At 37.6% G+C, this 21,378-nt stretch overlaps 1 protein-coding gene across 1 annotated transcript in view; it reads right to left on the bottom strand.

Annotated features, from left to right (window-relative positions):
• The window catches only part of NEB (nebulin), a 227,111-nt gene that overhangs the window by 73,264 nt on the left and 132,469 nt on the right, over positions 1 to 21,378 (bottom strand). The window contains 21 exon segments of the mRNA XM_032222196.1: positions 80 to 187; positions 1,601 to 1,708; positions 2,813 to 2,917; positions 3,865 to 3,969; positions 5,534 to 5,731; positions 6,188 to 6,301; positions 6,391 to 6,498; positions 7,907 to 8,011; positions 8,108 to 8,212; positions 9,442 to 9,546; positions 10,771 to 10,968; positions 11,965 to 12,078; positions 12,169 to 12,276; positions 13,819 to 13,923; positions 14,551 to 14,655; positions 14,739 to 14,843; positions 15,057 to 15,368; positions 15,650 to 15,757; positions 17,284 to 17,385; positions 18,767 to 18,865; positions 20,307 to 20,411. Of these exon segments, the coding sequence (XP_032078087.1) occupies positions 80 to 187; positions 1,601 to 1,708; positions 2,813 to 2,917; positions 3,865 to 3,969; positions 5,534 to 5,731; positions 6,188 to 6,301; positions 6,391 to 6,498; positions 7,907 to 8,011; positions 8,108 to 8,212; positions 9,442 to 9,546; positions 10,771 to 10,968; positions 11,965 to 12,078; positions 12,169 to 12,276; positions 13,819 to 13,923; positions 14,551 to 14,655; positions 14,739 to 14,843; positions 15,057 to 15,368; positions 15,650 to 15,757; positions 17,284 to 17,385; positions 18,767 to 18,865; positions 20,307 to 20,411 (2,622 nt within the window).

Raw genomic sequence — 21,378 nt, 5'->3', positions numbered from 1 at the left:
TTTAATATTACTCCGACAGTATTTCTCTCATTTTGTCTCTCTCTGTCTGAAACTAAAAATTAATTAAACTGTTACTTACATCACTGCCTATATAGTAGGCATGTTTAGCATGCTTGAAACCAGGGGTATCTGGTGGGAGTTTGTATCCAGTGGGAAGGGCATGCAAGCCAGCATTCCGGTAGAGAGGCTGCCAAAATCAAATGAATAAATCAATAACAATTACAATGTATAATAATATGCAAAACCCTTTAAGGCAATTGTTGGGAAACTTCAAACTCGTAGAATCAACTTTGGATATGCTCTAGCATTGTACAAGCAGAAGTCATACCAGGCTCAGCCCATACTCATCCCCCCCCCCGAACTTCACAGTCTGACGGCCAGGCCTGCAGCCATCTTTTCTTTTGGATCTTTAGCCTGCCACACTTTCTATTATTCTACTATGCATTTTCTATTGTGGGAAATGGGAGGGGGGATTATAAGGAGTGAGATACTATGTAGCCATAACAAAATTCTTTCTAGAAAGCCAAGGTCATCCTTTGTCTTTGCACCTCTGCACCTGACCGGAACTGGATGGGTGGAACTACCAATAGGGCAATGGAAGATTGGACCATGTGATGGACTTGTCGGTGTGGGGGCAAGATCTTGAACTTTCCCCACTGGGTGGGGAAAATTGGGAAGCCTTTAGATTCAGGTTTTCCCTGATGTGGCAACATGGCTCTCTTAATAAATTGGAACTTTGAGCAATAATTTGCCTTGGACTCTGATTTACTTTTGGATGCTATTTGGAACCCTGACACTGAGTTTGGTAAATTGAAAATATACATCAAGAAATTCAATCCTAGCCATTTTTAACTGCAGTACTCAATGGTAATAACATTTAAATAAGGGAAGTGGTGATCTCCTCTTGATATGATAGGTTCAAGCAGAAGCAAGCCAATCTGATAGAGATACAATTCAATTTAGGTTTTCCACTAAGAACGGGTTTAATTAGATGGCCTAATTGCCCCCCTTTCAACTCTATGATTCCACAGTCTGCTAAATTTAGGATTATGGTTAGAAAAAGGTGAATGTGCTGAACTCTGCACCCTGCTGGCCTTGGTTGATCTTCAAAAACCTAAGGATTAGGGACAGATCTGGTAACTATTAGATAGACAGACATCCTACCCCCCCTGAAAATCCTATGACTGTAACTTAGAATAGGAACAGTATTCCGAAATAAGGAAGTAGCAAACCCCTTCTATTTTGTTGCCAAGAAAACAGAATATTTCCACAAATTGTCATCATGAGTTGAGAGAGTACACTTTCTACTAGCAATCTCACTTCCAAAAAAGGTAGCCAAAATCACACCACTAATGAAGCCCACTTTAAACTTTTATACCATATGAAAAGCTTTTGCAGGAAAGAGAGGACCCCCAAATACCTTAAACAGCTGGATCATTGTATGGCTCACTATAATTATTTTATATTTGATACTGTATTATTTGTATATTATTATTTCTGTTGTTCTTCTGCAGTTTCATGACTCCAAATTCAATCAAACCTCTTCCTTCCCTCTTTTTTAAAATCGTCAAAATCCAAGAGCAAAAATCCAAGTACTTACTTCACTCTGTATCTTGTAAGCCCGATTTGCCCGCTCCAGATCCACTGTCTTATTTGTTGGTGTATATTTCCCTTTGATATGATGCACATAATTATGGCGGTAAACAGCCTAAGAATTGACAAAACAAAATAAGCTATGTTGAATATTAGCAAAAGCTTCCTCATTGTTTTATTTTTAAATGCACTGGTTAGATATCAATCAGATCTAGAGAGAGCAAAAGTAGAGTTTCAAAGAAAAATCCTAATGCTGGAGAGGGGATCTCAAAAAAATCCCTTCCTTCCTTCCTTCCTTCCTTCCTTCCTTCCATCCATCCATCCATCCATCCATCTCGCATCTGATCTACAGTTTTAGATGGTGCAGAAATATAGTGAATTAGGAAGTAGTGTGACAAAAAGCTGATGGAGAGGAAATATATTTACTTTGCTATATTTTTGTTAAAAATTATAACTAGAATCACTGCATGCAGTTCCGGTGATTACATAAACATTGATGACACAGCATTACTTTGCCTGGAAAGTCATCAGGTATGGACTATTCAAGCACTTGCTGAAGAATTAAAAAAAAAACAGTCCTATTGATTTATTTATAAAATTTCTACCTTGCGGCAATCGAAAAGGCTTTTGGTAGCTTACATAGAACATAGCAGAACAAATTAAAACATTCACGGTAACAAATAAAACCACACCAGAACTTCATATGTAACAATAAATGTAGTAACCAACCTAAAACATAGAGTAAAAACAAGGACCCTTTTAACTTATGATATAGATAGATGTTCAATCAGGTCTAAATAAACTGAAAAATAAAATGTTCCTATGCATCTAACTTAGATGTAAAAGCAAGGACAAGGGGAAAAAATCTTCTGTTGCTGTAGTTTTTTTCTGTAGCTATGCAATGACTTGCACTGGGGGGAAATCAATCCCCATTCAATTTCTGCAGTATTTGTGAACATGCTCTATTTGGTTGATAAAATTGCAAAGAAATGAAACTAGATCATTCTGAAAGCAATTTATGGTTTTGAGAGTGAAATGGGAAGATGACCCATTCCTGAACTATTTCCAGCTGCAGGTTTGAACTGTTTCTTCAATTGCTGCTGATTGGCTGGTGGACATAGTACTAGTAAACCATGCTAAGCATGTTAGCAAAAATCCAAGCCATGATCATTAAAGAAAAGAGGAAGAAGCTGATGGGAACAGAAATGCAAATACTCACTTCACTCAGATTCTTGCCACTGAGCACATTTTGATCATAGAGAGGTGTGTGTGTGACTACGGAATATTTGCTCTTCGTTTTCTCTGCCTCCGCCCTGTATTTGAGCTGCGAGAGGGGAAAAATATATAGATAACATTTTTTGTCATTCTATTTTTTTTAATTAAAAAATCCATTTAATAGTTTTTGTGAAAGTAGCACTCTTAAAACACATCAAGTTGTATCTGGTTTGGAACCTCTTTTCCATGAAGAAAGGATGCAAAGGAAAATTGCAAGCAACAATAGCTTTGGCAAAATTAAAACCATCTTGGATAAGATGGCTGATGCCTCATCTGGGCTGGGCTCTTTCCAATTAGTTAGAAAGTTAGAAAGATGTTTTTTGCATTTGAAAATATTTGGGTTGCAGGGGTGGTTTGCTGCTGGCATTACTGCCGGTTCGCTTAGCGCGCACATTGCTTGCGCATGTGCAGTTACCTGTAAATTGTTTTGCGCATGCACAGAAAATTATAAAATAACTAAAAAACATGCCAGCAATGGCATGTGTGACTGGGGAATTGGTTTGGGGGCTGGGCCAGCCTGCTGTCCTTACCAGTCCGGCAACCTAGTCCAATTTCCACTACTGGTTCACCCAAACCAGTGCAAACTGGTAGCAACTCACCTATGGTGGGTTCCAGATCCTGTTGCAACCGATACGGTTTCAACAGGGCCCGGAGTCCTCCACATGAACAGGTGCAGCATGCGCACACATGCATGTGTCTTATGGTCCAGCAACACCTCTGCGAGCCTCCACAACGCTCCAGCCTCTCGGTGGAACGTCACGCAGGCACTGTATATGCCATGTACGTTCATGGAAGCATCAAAGAGTTTAAAGACAGGTAAGGAGTGCAGGCGGGCGGGTGGGCCCTCCAGAGCACCGTACCGGAACGGTGCCCAGTGCTCCAGGCAGGCTCCGGTACGCCCATACCAGGGTGTACCGCCTGCAACCCACCATTGCAAACCACCTCTGTTGGGTTGGTAGAAGTTTGAAGCAATCAAAAATTGCCGACCATACTTACGAGATTGCGAAGGTCATAGGCATGTTTAGCATGAAGAATTTCAGGAGTGTCCCAAACAAAACAGCCAATGCCTTTGAGCCAGTTGAGATCATCTTTGTATACAAACTGAAATATTAAAATTAAAAGAGAAAGGGTGAGGATTCATTCCATGCAATCTCAAGAATGTTTTATCTATCAACTAAAATTAATTTTCCAACTTGGATCCAGATCTATTTCATGTAAAATAATCTATTAATTTAATTCCAGGCCTGGAAGGAATACCACTGACAAGACTAATTTGATTGTTAATTTCATGTCTTTCTAGTATCTATGCTTATCAGGTCTGGTTTGAAAAGTCTTTAAAGACAAGCAGAATATAATTCAATTGGGCCTTCTTTTTATCAGCCTCTGCCATCTGAAGAAAATATAGTTACTAGAAGCAGGAAGCTCAAAAAAGGGGCTAATTGGTTTAAATCAGCCTTTTAAATTCAATTCCATCCAAGGAATCTCTGTGTCTGCTGCTCTTAAGCCTTTAGTTCTCTGATGGTACTTAGTTTCATCAATATGAGAAGAGATAGCTGACAAGGTTCTACATTTATAATTTTATTCCCTTTTGGCTTCTTTCTTTTTACCTCATTAATTTATTTCATTCCCAAAGTACACCTCATTCTTTTGCTTGAATGTTTCAAAGCAGGGGTCTCAAACTTGCATTGTTACGGCATCGTCACATGACTTCCTTCCTTTGCTAAACCGGGCATGGGCGTAGCCAGTGTGTGACGCATCTGGTCTGTGGGCTGCGAGTTTGACGGTCCTGCTCTATAGGTTGTTTTGCCACATTTTTGCTTTTCTTTTTTCATTGATCTCTTTGACCACTCTGTTTTTATTTTGTTCTGAGAGTAATACTTATAAGGTTAATTCGCTTATCACCCCAAAATGACCAACAGCAGCCGACCTTTGGTTTTTCTGCTGATGGGTGACTCTGACAGAAGAGGATAGGAGGGCCAGGAACCCACCAGTCCCTGCCCTCAAAACAAGATGTGTAATGGCAACAACACAAATAGCTTCATTGCTGAGATGGAGCAAAAGGCAGTCATGGAGATGCAGTGAGAAAGAGCCCACAATTGTATAGGGCAAATTACTATTTTTATGGAAATTTTGTATTGATAAATATTTGCTATAAAATGAGATCCTAAAATGTTCCATTGCAAATCAGAAAATGATGTTGGTTGTAGTTTTTGGTGATGTGCATAGTTTGTCCAAGTATACATAATTTCTTGTTTTTATTGTTTTAAGTTTTGTAAAATGTAAGTGACCCAGAATTGTTCTGGGATTAGGTGGTCTTTAAATCTAGAAAAATAAAAAATGGTCCTTTATATAATATCTTACATTGTCCCCATAAAAATATGTGCTATATACAATTCTTATACCACTTCCATCAAGAACTGATAATAAGGAGTCTATTTTTGATGCCTAGGTTTACAAATATTCATGGTTGTTTTATAATCTAAACCAACATATAATGGTTATACATCAGTATCGTACTTTCAGCTTGTGTTTTAATTAAGTTGCATTAAAATCAAATTAGTATAGTTTACAATGAATAAAATGAAGTATATATACATATATATACTATTCATACTGTTTCTGTCCTTGTACAATGTTTGTTTCTAAGGAGTTATAATTGACTTACATCACTAAGTTGATTATTGACTTTTCGGGCAAGAATATTGGCATGAGGATCTGGAATACTAGCCCACTGATGGAGATGGACACGATAATCAACTTCACTGATTTTCTTCTGTGTTTTCTTAGCTGTCACAATGCCCACCATGTCTGGTGCAATATGGATTTTAGCCTTGTTCTTTTCATAGACATCTCTGTATAAACGCTAGGAAATTCAGACAGAAAAGTTAATTAATAGTATATTAATTATTAGTATTTAGCTTCCCAGCTAAATATGATCTGTAATAATTTTCTAAGGAGTTTAACTCTAACTCTAATATAACTATAGCAATATGGATTTTAGCCTTGTTCTTTTCATAGACATCTCTGTATAAACGCTAGGAAATTCAGACAGAAAAGTTAATTAATAGTATATTAATTATTAGTATTTAGCTTCCCAGCTAAATATGATCTGTAATAATTTTCTAAGGAGTTTAACTCTAACTCTAATATAACTATAGCAATATAACACATATAAGTCTTGGCTGACCTAAAATATCTTGGCAACATAAGTCTGTCTCTAAATCCAAAGGAATCAAGGCTTGTAATTTTTCTGCTTGACTCCTCATCATTTGGGGAAGTAGGAAATGTTTAATAATATAGCTTTTTAAAAATATCTTACATCAATGTTCAGCTTGCCAACTCTTAAGCATCTTGCAGTGTTGGGATCATCCTGGACACCTCTAGGTATAGTGTAGAGTGCTTTAAATTTATCATACTCTTCCCGATATTTCACCTAGTGGCAAAGAAAAGAAAAATAAACCACATAGGAACCATGTCTTATTTCTAAAGCAGATTTATAAATGCATTGTTAGGTATACTTACAATACTGGCATTATATTTCAGCTGTTTAGCACGAACAAAAGGCACAGCATCAGGAGGCAATTTATAAGTGATGGACTTGATTTTCTCCCACAGTTTCTTGTATACATTCTGAAGAAAGGAGAAACAGTTATATCTATAATTGAGACAAAATCTATGAAACAACAGTGTAGAACAGGTAGTCCTCAACTTACAACCAGATTTATATTTTAAATTTTATGTCATACAGTATGCCTTATTTTAATTGTAATGCTTCTGACACGAATAAACCAACTTACAACAACCTTTCACTTAGTGAGCATTTAAAGTTACAATGGCACTGAAAAAAGTGACACGGCCATTTTTCACACTTATGACCGTTGCAGCATTCCCATGGTCATTTAAACACTTGGCAACTGACATGTATTTATGACAGTTGCCAAGTATCCCAGGGACAGGTGATCACCTTCCGACAAGCAATGTCAATGGGGAAGATAGGTCCATTTAACAACCCTGTTACTAACTTAACAACTGCAGTGATTCACTTAGCAACTGTGGCAAGAAAGGTCGTAAAATGGAGCAAAACTCACTTAATGATTGTCTTGCTTACCAAAAGAAATGTTGGCTCAATTGTGGTCGTAAGTCAAGGAATACTTGTAAATGGTAGCACAGTATAGAATATTTTTTGTTCTTTGTATAGAACAAAGGTTTGAATCTTTAGCATTCTTGCCAATGATGGCACAAAGCAAAATTTGTCAGCAATTAACATACAACTCCATATCAATCTTATACAGGATGTAACCCAGAACTACATATTCCTTCACATATAACTTTATCTTCTCTTAATCTTCTTGAGTTGGTTGAAAATGAAAGGAATAACACCCTCTCTCCCATCTATGTTCCATCTTAGATAAGCCAGCCTAAGAGGAAGAGAAGTCAATACTAAGTAATCCTCACATTCTCATTTTGGCTGTTATATATTGGTATAAGGGGACATGGTGGCTCAGTGGCTAAGACACTGAACTTGTCGATCAGAAAGATCAGCAGTTCGGCGGTTCAAATCCCTAGCGCCACGTAACGGAGTGAGCTCCTGTTACTTGTCCCAGCTTCTGCCAACCTAGCAGTTCGAAAGCATGTAAAAATGCAAGTAGAAAAATAGGGACCACCTTTGGTGGGAAGGTAACAGCGTTCCATGCGCCTTTGGCATTTAGTCATGCCAGCTACATGACCACAGAGATGTCTTTGGAAAGCGCTGGTTCTTCAGCTTTGAAGTGGAGATGAGCACCACCCCCTAGAGTCGCGAACAATAACACATATGTGTGGGGGGAACCTTTACCTTTGTATTGGTATAAGAAGCTACGAGAGCAACAGTGAGCCAAAATCTGTTTTTTTTAAGTGTGCACATAAAGTAATTTCAAGAGACTTCTGGATTTGGCAGAACTTGAACGATTTTATATTCATTAGCATGAATGCATTTGGATATACCGGCTATATTATGCTATCATAACTCAAGAATAGCATTAAAAAGAAAAATACTCACATTACTAAAGAGGTGCTTGAGATTCTGGATCCTGTCATGATCTGCTGTTTTCAATACTGTGGTATATTTGTCCTTTGTTTTATGGTATTGTTCTTTATATCTCAGCTGCAATAAAAGTGAATTACAGTCAATCTCTTCATACACATTACAGAAAATAAGAAAATAAGGAATAAATTTAAGTAAAGAAGGAGAATGACTCACCTCACTAGCATTGTGACCACTCTGAACGGCAGTTACATAAACTGGAGTGTCCATAACCACACCATAGTTTGGTAAATTGTCCTTCCCTTGTTTTGTATATTTCAGCTGTAAAATTAAGGCAAAATTAAGCCTGGCTTAATTTTTTAGTAATCATGTGTGCACAACCTATGAGATTATGTTTTTGAAGTCCATGTATTATGGAGTCTCTATAATATACAGCACTTGATAGCTTTAAAAAATATTGCAGAGCTATATTTCTATTAAGGCCCTTTTTGGTTTAGAAAAATTAGAAAGGTTTACTTTGTTCCCAGAGAGTGAGATACTATCCTTGCATTTATTTATGCCTGTATTTTTTTTCCACAAAGGAAAGTAATTCTATAAATAAAGATGCCTTAACTCGGCTGTGCTCAAGCATAGCAAACCATGACTGTAAGCAAATCATGTTGTCCTGATTCTCACAAAACATTAAATGTAGTGAATCAGGCAGTAAAAGAGTTCAGATCATTCCAAAGGTGCTTTTCCAAAAGGCAACTGGACTTTCTTGGGTTTTTTTTTCCCCTTGAAAACATTTTGCTTCCCTTCCAAGAAACTTCTTCAATTCTAACTGAAGAGTGGGAAATGGAAAGATTTATATTTTTTGCAGTCATCTGGGCATTAGCACTTGAGAGTTTATCTGTATCCTTAGAGACACCTGAAGAGTGCAAAATGATTCATTCTGATTCACAGCAGCTTTCCTGCATTAAAAAAAGTTTCCTAACTGTGCTACCTAATAATCCTCAATGGATCTAGTAACCACAATTTTAAAAAGATGTGGAGACTCTAGAAAGAGTGCAGAGAATGATTAGGACGCTGGAGGCTAAAATATATGAAGAAAGGTTGCAGGAACTGGGTATGTCTAGTCTAATGAGAAGAAGGACTAGAGGTGACATGATAGCAGTGTTCTAATATCTCAGGGGCTGCCACAAAGAAGAGGGAGTCAAACTATTCTCCAAGGCACCTGAGGGTAGAACAAGAAGCAATGGGTGGAAACTAATCAAGGAGAGAAGGAACTTAGAACTAAGGAGAAATTTCCTGACAATTAGAACATTTAAACAGTGGAATAACTTGCCTCCAGAAGTTGTGAATGCTCCAACACTGGAAGTTTTAAAGGAGAGATTGGATAACCATTTATCTAAAGTGGTAGGGTTTCCTGCCTAAGCAGGTGGTTGGACTAGAAGAACTCCAAGGTCCCTTCTAACTTTGTTATTCTAAGATCTATGGATAAGCCCTAATGGTGCATGACTGAACTGATTAACTAAATATGCCCCCCAAATGTAATTCATGCTTCTTCTTACTTGACTCTGAAGGTCATAGGACTTCTTGGCATGCAGGATTTGAGGAGTGTCCCACACGTAGCATCCAATTCCCTTCAGCCATGTCAAATCATCTTTGTATAGCACCTATAGTTAGAGAGAAAATAATAAAGCATAAAACTTTTCTTATCATCCCTTGCATGTCATACTGATATTTTCAATCACCTTACAGTTTAATTCCAGGGCAAATTTTACAAAAAGAGGCACATCCAAAACATTAGATTTGCAATATCTAATGCAAATCAGAACATAGAGCATGTGAATGTCTCTCTAAGCTTCTTCTTGATAGCATTCCTACTTTTTTAAAAAGTCAATTTTTAGTCATTATATCAGGTTACGTTATAGAGGATTTAAAACAGAGATATAGTGGTTCTCAAAGCATTGCTGAATTACAATCTACAGCATTCCCCTATTTGGCTATTTCAGTTTAGGATTTCTATTATGTTCAGTTTAAGGCAGTCTTCCTTTGGGGGACAATTAGCACTATCCAATGAAAGTCTATGAAGATTCTTAGTCATCCAGGTCGGTCGTGGTTGTCCCAAAGATGCTTTTTCAAGAGGCAACTGGACTTTCTTATTTTTTCTTTGAAGATGCTTCACTTCTCATCCAAGAAATTTCTTCAGTTCAGACTGCATGGTGGAGAATGGAAGGATTTATATTTTTTGCAGACAGCTGGTCATTTGCATTCTTTTATAGAATCATTGAGGCCGCTTGGAAGTTTGACTGTGTCCTCAGGGCCACCTGAGCTGTGCAAATGGATGTGGAGCCTTCTTTGAACTGCTGAAAGGACTATTTGTGGAGCTGTGCTTTCTGTGGGATGTTTTTTTCCTCTGCTCTGTGTTCCTTCTTTGCAGAGAAATATCCTGCGGAAAGCACAGCTCCACAACACAATCCTTTCAACAGTTCCAGGAAAACTCCACACCCATTTGCACCACTCAGGTGACCCTGATGATACATATAAACATCCAGGTGGCCTCAACGATGCTCCAAAAGGATGCAAATGACCAGCTGTCTGCAAGGAATATAAATCCTTCCATTCCCCACCATCCAGTCAGAGCTGAAGAAGATTCTTGGATGATAAGCGAAACATCTTCCAAGAAAAACAAAGAGAGTCCAGTTGCCTCCTAAATAAGCACCTTTGGGATAGCCAATGAAAGCATCTTTGAAGATACCCTGCAGTTCACTTCATGGTCACACTGTACTATGCCAGCATATAAAGCAAAAGTTCTGGATTATTGACGCAAAGCTTGACAACCGATTTGCAATAAACGAAGCATTTCTCAGGGACCGTAAGACCCAAGTGCTACTTACATCACTCAGAATCTCCTGAGCCTTTCTAGCCACCACCACATCATTCTCTTCAGGGGAACAGTTCCACTGGTGCAAGTGGGTTCGGTATTCAAGGTCACTCAGGATATACTGACATTTCTTAGCCAGCACATGGTTGATCATGTCACTTGGAATATGAATGTGTGCCTTGGTGTCTTCATAATTTTTCCTGTAAGCCAACTGGAAAACAAGACAGAAATGGAAAATATTAGTAAAATCAGGAGGTTCTGGGCTCCATCAAAAACAGACAGCATGTAAACCACCTGTTACCAAAGTCAGATTCAGAACTGTTCTGAAGAAATGAGCAGCACAGTTAGCATAACATCAGCACACATTCGTCGTCTTCCAAGGCCTCAACCTTCTCCCCAAACATCAGGCATGTTTTCCTCTCTTTATATTACCAGGTAGCCCTCAACTTACAACAGTTCATTTAGTGACTGTTCAAAGTTACAACGGCACTGAAAAATGTGACTTGTGACCGGTGTTCACAGTAACAACCTTGGCAGCATCCCCAGGATCATGTGATCAAAATTCCAATGTTTGGCAACTGGTTCATATTTATGACCATTGCTGTGTCCCAAGGTCATAGGATCACCTTTTGCGACCTTCTGACAATCAAAGTCAATGGGGAAGCCAGATTCGCTTAACAGCTGGATTGCTAACTTATCAACTAATGTTGGCTAGCCTTCTACTTGCTGCCATAGAAAAGGGGAGATAATGGATAAATTTTCATTGCAGCTTTGCAACTACGGCCTGGATTTCGCTTATCTCTCCAAGGCCATTTCTGCTAGCTCTGGTATGCAGTAGCCTCTGGTTGTCTACCTACAAGGGGATTGAGCTGTACAGTTTGTTTCAAATTGCTGTTTTCGCGCACTTTGCCTCAGAGCTTCCCTGGAATGTCTTGCTTTCAATTCATTCCTAGTAAAAGTACTTTTCTCTAAATCTATAGAGCTGAGGATTTTTCCCCCTAGGAAAGGGAAAGACAACTCTGATAACTGCAGTGATTCACAACAACTGTCAAGAAAAGGGACAAAACTCATTTAACAAATGTCTCACTTAACAAAATAAATTTTGGACTCAATTGTGGTCATAAATTGAGGACTCCCTAAATTTAGCTTCCTTGCTATAATTCCTAGGAGAATTACCATCCAAGAAAAGGCACAAATAACTCCTTACCGCACTCCGCATTTTTTGGAAAGCAAGACAATGGAGCACACTTGGGAAATCTTTTTTATGTTTCCCTGCCATATAATGGCCCTTTAGCTTCTCGTATATTGCTTTATATTTGAGCTGAAAAGGACAAATAAAGAAAGTGTTAGATGTGTATTTTCAAAAAAAAAATCCCACAAAAGTAATAACCAAAAGAAAACTCATACAGACCTGGCTGTTAATATAATCAGCATGTTTGGCACCAACAATTGGGATGTAGTCTGGAGGCAAAGTATAACCATAAGCCTTGTTTGATTCCCAAGCATCCTTGTACACGTACTAAAAGGGACAAAAATGGCAGTTTAGATTTAATGAGCTAAGTTTCAAAGAGTCAAAATGCAAGTGCCCTTTTATGACTTGTGGACGTCAACTCCCAGAATTCCCGAGACAGGCATCCTGACTTAGGAATTCTGGGAGTTGAAGTCCACAAGTCATAAAGAGTTCATCCTTTCCCATCTCTACCTTAGAGCAAGAGCAGGGCCCTTTCCCCAGTTTGAAACGCCAGCCTGCAACAGGCAGGATGATAATGTAAAATGGGTGGATGTCTCACATTTTTTCTTTTAAAAAAATCCATCTTTAGTGGGAATATGATTTGTCTCTGCCTCTTCCTAGTTCTCCTTTTCTCATTCTCAGATATACTACATCTTATCTTACAGATATGCAAAGGTAGTCCTTGACTTACAACAGTTTGTTTAGTGACAACGGCACTGAAAAAAGTGGTTTATGACCATTTTTCACACTTATGACCATTGCAACATCCCCAAGGTCACATGATCGAAATTCAGATGCTTGGCTACTGACTCGTATTTATGACATTTGCAATGTCCTAGGGTCAGGTGATCACCTTTGGCAACCTTCTGACAAGCAATGTTAATGGGGAAGCCAAATTCACTTAACAACAGCATTACTAACTTAACAACTGCAGTGGTTCACTCAACAACTGTGGCAAGAAAGATCATAAAATGGGGCAAAACTCACTTAATAAACGTCTCACTTAACAGAAATTGTCAGTTCAATTGTGGTCATAAGTCAAGGACTACCTGTATATTCCTTTTCCCGTAGAATGGCAGGAATTTTCTAGCATTACTAAAGAGGAATTCAAAAGTGGTACATAAATGAGTTCAGGAGCCACAATGGGTCCAGAGTTTCAGTGTACTTGTCTCTTATTTAAAAAGATCTTTGTATGCCTGTAGGCAAATCCATTCTTCCATATAATTTTTTTGAAGTACCGCGTAATATAAAGTTTTCTTCAAGAGAAATTCCTCTGCTGTAGACTTCATTCTTGACTAAATTTATTCCCTTTGATTGATTTGTCAGAAACTCTATTGTACATCTTGTTTTCTCTGTGTTTGGCCTGTAGATTCTTTAGATCTATCACGATTAATAATCTATAGGAAAGACTATACCTAGACAATCATTTGAACTTTGAAGAAGGATATATTAAATTACTGTATTTTATTCCAATTTCATTTTAAATTGTATTTTATCCAATTCCATTTTAAACTATTTTTGTCAGATTTTAGTAATAATTTGTGTCTGGAACTCTGCACTTTGATAGGGCCCAAGGGCTAATCAATAAAGTAAGCTGACTAATTTGCAGAAGAAAAAGGCACACCGCAATATATTTGAACAGTTAACATGACTGTTTATTCCAGCAGCTGGAACAGTTTATTCCAGCCCATAAAAAATATATTACTCATTGATTTTATCTAAACTGTAAATTTAAATTTAAATCAATGAATAATATTTAGTACTTCCCCAAATTAATTTTCATCCTAGTAATACAAGAATTTACATGATATGAAATACAAGATAACTTACATCGCTGTAGAGTTTTATCATCTGTCTAGAATGACTTAAGGCTGGTGTGTCATCAGAACCGATGTAGTGACCTTTTTGAAGGTTAAAGGTTTCTTTATATTTCAGCTAAACAGAAAAATGAAAGGTAAGACATCAGGTTTAAGGCTAACTTGATAGACTGTCTAGAATGATGACCATTTTAGAGCAATACAGAGAATTTGTTCTAATTTCTTAAACATTCATAAAATATCACTTCTTTATTATTTTTTTCTGTATGAAAGTTTGACACAAGGGGTGTTAAACCAATGTCATCATGGCGGTGTCACGTGATGTATCACAACTTTTTTCCCTTTTTCTAAACTGGGCTTGGACGTGGCCAGCGCCTAATGCATCTGGCCCGCGGGCCGCACGTTTGACACCCCTATTATAGATGAAATCATTGCTAGGAATTCTGTCATTAACACAGACATCACACAGTTATTCTGGCCTCAAACATGGATTATATTTTTTAAAGCATTGTAGAGCATTTATGCTCTATGTAACTGCCCTAATATTGAAGGTTTTATTAAAAACAACATTGCATTATAGAATAGTATATTAATTTAACCTTCAATCTACTGAATAATTAACACTATTGTAGATACAATGATCAAGCAAAACAATGACAAACTTATAGTATGGCTTCTTAAAATACATATTCTCTCACACAGGGACACATCATTCCTGCAACATCCTATTTTAAAGAATGCTTACATCACTCTGCATGATTGAGTTTGCCTTTGCCAAAACCACATCTGGAGTGTCTTCAACGGATGTGAAATGGTCAAAATTATCAATGGCTTCCTTTGTGTAGATTCTCTGTAGAAAAGCATGACATAATCATAATTATTTTCTGGGGACAGTCTAGAAGGCTGTTATGAGTGTACAAAACAATAATTTACCTTGTTTATTAATTCCTGAGCATTCTTTACTCTCCGATGATCCACCGAATCTAATGGAATCCAACCACAGCCACGGAGCCATTCAAGATCAGATTTATAAAGGTTCTGCAAACATTAATAAATCATGATAAGTACAGTGTATATACAGTATATATGAATATGCACCTGATTTATTTTCCTATATCTTTCTCTTAGATATGCGTTCATATCTAGCTTGTAAAAAAAATTAACTTCAGTAAAATTGAAGTTGGATGGCTATAACAAATCTGAATAAATAATAAAAAGTTAAAAAGTAATAATATTAATAATATTACTTACATCACTTTGAAGGTCATAGGCTTTCTTTGCCTGGATGCAGTCATTTTGGTCAGGGTGACACGTCCATTCATGAAGGTAATGACGATACGGAATTTCACTGACAAGGTGCTGGCAGTCTTTGGCTGCAATCACCGAGCGTATATCTGGGGGTATGTGAACGTGGGACTTTGTTTTGTGATAGGATTCTTTGTATAACCTGTCATTCTGAATCTTGCCAGCATGCTCAAACCACACCAGCTTTGGATCCTCTCTCATATTATTGACCCCAACATAGTGGCCTCTTTGGATGACGTAATCCGCCTTATATTTTAGCTAAAAGGGAGAAAACACATAAGCGTAAATATCAGTCTCAAAACTTTTCTTCTTCTAACTTGTGAAGTACAGTACTTTTTACTGTCCTCAGTTTCTGGAAAAATTAAGAAAAATATGGGTGCAATTGCATAACTTACAAAGAGAATGGGTCCCTGAAATGATAAACTGGGACATTGCGATGAGAAATTAGATGGGCTTTGATAGGCTTTGTAATATTATGAAGGATGAGCATGGCAAATATTTGAAATCTGTGAGATTTTTGGAAGGTAGAAAGATTTTACCTCACTTTGGACGTTATCAGAATGCTTGGCATGACGAAACGGCACGCTGTCAGGAGGCAAAGTGAAGCCAGTAGCTTTATGTTTCTCCCAGCTGTCCTTGTACAGATGCTGCAAAAAAGAGCAGTAAGAAGTTAATATTGTCTGAAACACTACTATTGTTTCTAGTTCTATCAAAAATGCATCAGATTAAAAAATAACTTTTCAAGCAAATTGTTCCATATCTTGGAAATGTTGTCTTTTCCAAATATTTAACTGTATTTCAATATTTCAAATATAACTAATTATAAAAAAAACCTGCCATACTCAGAGATACGCAAGTGGTCAATCACAGCACCATCATGATTGAAAGGCTGTAGATATTGAATCTACAGGATCTCAGATGGAGGTCTAACACTGGAGATTCCAGAGACTGGGTACAAAATCTTTTACACACACCTGTGTTGAGTCACTGAGCTATAGCTCTTTCCCTTAGAAGTTTTCTATTAGTGTAGCTTGGTTATATATGGCAGCCTTCAGAACAATATCTAGCGTGCTCCCACTTACTGAGGTTATTCAGGAGAGACTGAGCAAGAGATTCTTCTTGAAGGCTCACAAGGTCCTCTCTAACTCTGATTCTGTGTTTGTAGGTCCAATGTTATACTGATGCAGTCACAGAGTAATGTTTATGTTTTGACTTGTTAAGATTGTCCACTAGCCATGACTTTGTTTCTGTGTTCAATTAAAAGTGGAACATACACTCCCATCTGAACACGCTTGCAGATAAGATCATCTCCAGAACCTAAGTTCCTTCATGTTAATGAACATCCAAAGAATGGAATTTTTCCTCAGTGGTAATAAATAAATTCTCCAGAAGGATGGCATTGAATCATGATTACTTTCTTAAGAAATGAAATGCTAAAATGGGAATGGTTAAAGAGAAACCTGGGGGAAACAGTAGATGGTTTTAATTCTGTCATTATATTTGAGGGTTCTTAACCATCACTTAAAGATAATTGATTGTCTTATTTAGCCTGAAGTGACCTCTGTGCATAGTCTCTGTTACTATAATCACAAACTTCGCAAAAATACAGAAAACGTTCCCTACACTCTGAGGAGCCCAGTGAAAATTGAGCAGATTCAAGGGGAAGAAATGCTGAATAAATAAATAGGGAAGAAGATAGGAAACTTGCAGGAGAAAAGGTTTGAAATTCTGAATGGGAATACCATTGCAGGGTCACTTGCAGGGTTGCAGCTTTTGAGTTAAAAGAACTGTGTGAACTACCAAGAAACCAGATGGTAGTATGAGCATATATGAGAATATACAAAGGGTTTCACCAATAATGAGAAAAAAGAGGGGGGATATACAGATGGAAGCAACTAAAACAGTCCAATGAAAGCATGATGGGTCAGCAGTGATATGTACATTTGTTTTGCAGTCAATGGAGTGGAAAACTATAGGAAAGGAAGATAAAATAGAAATCTCTAGAAATCAGCCCTGGCTGGGTAGAACTGCCAGCAAGAGGCCTATACATTTATATCCTTATTTTCTTTGACTGTAGTTTTTCACTAACTATCTCATCAGGACTCATGATTTAAAGATATAAAATTATTCTGAATTTTCTATTTACCATTGTTCCTGAGAGAAAACTACATACCTCATTAAGAATCCTAGCTGCTTCTTTAACTGCTTGCAACCGAGGTGTATCTGTTAGTGTATAAATGGCCTTGATGTTATTCCATTCCTCGTGGTATTTGACCTGGAAACAAATAAGAGTTAACAATAGAGTTATTATAGATCTAAGTTACAGATTTGCAAATTGCATCTTAAACAGACCATCTGATGCTCTCCAAATGTTTTGGCTTCCAATTCACATCAGCCTCATCCAACATAGCAATGGAAGCTAGGTATCTGGAACAAATCCAACTGACTCTGTTTCTGATTTTTTATTCATGTATTTATGGATACTGATCTGCCTTCATTTTTGTAAATAAGAAAAATAAGAATCAACAGAGAACAAAAATATAGCCTCTAACTCAGAAACATACGAAGTGTGATTTGCATAATACATGCTCTTCTGCAAAAAGAAATTGGAGAAACAGAAAAGCTTATTGGCTAGATCAGAGTTAAAGTGCATTAAATGCAGCCTTTTTAACCTGTTAGAAACTGTCATGGTTGGCCTGCTATCTCTGCCCTGCAAATCCCTGGGTATTCTTACCTTGATATGTAAATATTGTTAGGGTATGCTGAAATGCCATTAATTTTATGCACTTCACAAGAGAAAAAGCACATGGACTTAGTCTTACCTTCCAGAAATTATGTATTTCTTTTTTACTTTATTCATTATTTATGAATAATAAAATTGTGTATGTAACTATAGGGTTGATTTATTATTTGATCTCACAATTTAATTAAAATCGGTTTGGTGTAGTAGATAAAGTACAAGTCTTAGAAAGCAGGAGCCTAAGAGCTGTAGTCCCACCCTTAGGCATGAAATGCAACAGGGTGACTTTGAGCCAATCACCATGAGATTGTGAGTTCTAGTCCCGCCTTAGGCATGCAACCTGGCTGCCTGTCTTTGATCTCTCTCTCTCAGCCCAACTCACCTCATGGGCTGCTGTTATTGTGAAGGAAGGAGTATTAGATATGTTCTCTGCCTTGAGTTATTTATGAAATAAGGCAAGATAAACAATTAATAATAAATAAAATCAAAGAAATTGCTGTGGGGAGGGGAAGGGTTGGAAGCATATTTTCAAAGAAATCCTGTCAGCCCAGTCAGGAGATATTTGGGCCTATTCGAAACCCGCACAGTGCAAAATGGCTGACAAGAATCAATACTTTGCACTTGAATGCAAAGGAGACATTCCTTAGTTTGCTTTATAAAGGATTTACTGATAGTAGGAGTCAGTAGGATTAAAGTTTAAAGAATGCTGTACAGGGAAATAATTGACGTAGTTGTTGTGAAAATGTTATTTTCCTACTGCCACAGTTCATAAGATTCATTAAGCTGGGTGAGCTCTGCTGTGGTTATCAACATCCATAGTGATTTGTTCACAATATATCGTTTCCTTTTCCAAGATTTATTCCCTTTATCCTCGGAGATAAATGTAACACAACTGAAATGAAAAGTCAATACTTACATCGCTTAGTATTTCTCCACCTTGTTTGGCTGTGATATAATCAACCCTGTCAGCCACCGGAGTGAATGGCAGTTTATCAGCTTTGGTACGATATAACCTCTGTAAAAAGAGACAGGGATACAGAGGTAAGGCAAATAATAAAAATAAATAGTCATGCAAGAAGGCAAGACAGGAGGAAAATACAGGGAATCCTTACGACCACAATTGACTCCAAAGGTTATGTTGCTAAGTGAGGAATTTGTTAAGTGAGTTTTGCCCCATTTTATGACTTTTCTTGCTACATTTGTTAAGTGAATCATTGCAGTTCTTGAATTAGAAACATGGTTGTTAAGTGAATCTGATTTCCCTATTGACTTTGTTTGTCCAAAGGTCGCAAAAGGGGATTGCATGACTCCGGGACATGGCAACCATCATAAAGGTGAGTCATTTGTCAAGCATCCAAATATAAATCATGTGACCGTGCGAATGCTGCAATGGTCATAAGTGTGAAAAATAGTCATAAGTCATTTTTTCAGTGCCGTTGTAACTTTGAACGGTCACTAAATGAACTGTTGTAAGTCTAGGACTACCTCTATATTCATCTGTATTGACAGCTATTCTTTTTGCTTTTGCTTTTTTTAATAACTCTTCTCCTGGACTATGCTAAAAAGCAGCAGTGCTAATTATTAAAATAATAATTAAATAACTAATTAATAGTAATATTTATTGTTTTAATATTTTATCTGGTTGCTTTTATTGTGTTGTGAAGCTGTCTATAGTCGCCTTTAGATGAAATGGGCAGCATATAAATCCAATAAATAAATATTAAAGTGAATTAAATTAAACCCCAACCTTTCTGTTCCTTTTGAGCAGTACAACATGGATATTGTATATCACATTAAATCAAAATCTGTTTTTTAGCTTTGACTTAACACTGTGTATTAAATAAGTCAATGATAATATATCCAATAAACCACAGTAAAATAAACCATAGCTTACTATTTAAAGGTTTTTACATTATTAGATTACATTACATAATTTACCTTAGCTTTTTGTTTTTCTTTTTGTTTGTATTGTTTTTATTGATGTTGTGCACTACCAAGAATGCTGTTTTTTAAGATGGGCAGACACATACATCCAGGAGTGAAATTCAGCAGGTTCTTACAGGTTCTAGAGAACCAGTAGTGGAAATTTTGAGTAGTTCGGAGAACCAGCAAATACCACCTCTGGCTGGCCCCAGAGTGGAGTAGGAATGGAGATTTTGCAATATCCTTCCCCTAGAGTGGGGTGGGAATGTAGATTTTACAGTATCCTTTCCTTGCCATGCCCACCAAGCCACGCCCATAGAAGCGGTAGTTTAAAAAAATTGAATTTCACCACTGCATACATCTAATAAATAAATAAAAATCACACAGTGGATACTCAGTCCATAAGAACAAGCATACATGAAGGAGAAACAGTTTTGTATGAACTAAAGTCTGCACTGTGGAAAAGCGACATTTTTATAAATGGAGTTTTCTGTATGAAACAAGAAAGATCTTTGTAGGAGAAAACCTCTTACCTCGTTAATAAGGGCCTGAGCATGTTTGACATGGTTGACCGAGACAGAATCACTTGGCATCCAGCCAATTCCTCGTAACCATTCTAGGTCAGATTTATAAACAGCCTGCAAAGACCAAAAATAAAAAAGAGTTGAGACTTATTTACACTTTTTCCATCAGGCAATTTCTCATTCATTTTAACTGAAAGATAAAAATTGCTCTTTTCTCACAGAGAAGAGCAAATAAATTGGGCACAGCATACAGTAGAAGGAAAAAATATTATATTGTTACCATTTTGATGCTGGTTTAACTTAATCATTTTCTATTTTCTTACCATAGTTTGATAAACATTTTCTTTCACATTCACATTTAATATCTGGTATCATATTTTACTGGAGACCTAAAATACATATTTATTTGAAATAATGATGTTCATTTACATGGATGCATCTGTGGGATTCTGATTGGAAAATGTAATTTTCATTAAAATGGTTATCTGCATGTTATGATTCCTATAATATCATGTTTATAGAAACATGGGGATGGGATTAAATACCGTCAGTATGCAGTTGTATCTGTCCGCCCCGGGCCAACTCAGTGAAGCGGTGGAAGTGATGTGCCAGTGCCTGGAAGCTGTTAGGGTCTGGATGGGAATGAACAAGCTTGCACTCAACCCTGACAAGACCGAGTGGGTATGGATGTTGCCCCCCAAGGATAGTCCAGATACTCCATCCCTAAGCCTGGGGGGTGAAATCTTACACCCCTCAGAGAGGGCCCGCAACTTGGGTGTCCTCCTGGATCCATAGCTGACATTAGAACACCATTTGTCGGCTGTGACCAGAGGAGCTTTTGTCCAGGTTCGCCTGGTGCACCAGTTGCGGCCCTACCTGGACCGGGGGGCACTTCAAATGGTCACTCATGCCCTCGTCACCTCAAGACTCGACTACTGCAACACGCTCTACATGGGGCTGCCCCTGAAAAGCGTTCGGAGACTACAACTGGTCCAGAATGCAGCCGCACAAGTGATATTGGGTGTACCTAGATACACCCATGTTACACCCATCCTCCGCGAGCTGCACTGGCTCCCGATCG

The sequence above is a fragment of the Thamnophis elegans genome, chromosome 1 (assembly GCF_009769535.1).
Source record: "Thamnophis elegans isolate rThaEle1 chromosome 1, rThaEle1.pri, whole genome shotgun sequence".
Taxonomy (NCBI): Eukaryota; Metazoa; Chordata; class Lepidosauria; order Squamata; family Colubridae; genus Thamnophis; species Thamnophis elegans.
This window is presented reverse-complemented; position numbering and strand designations above follow the sequence as displayed.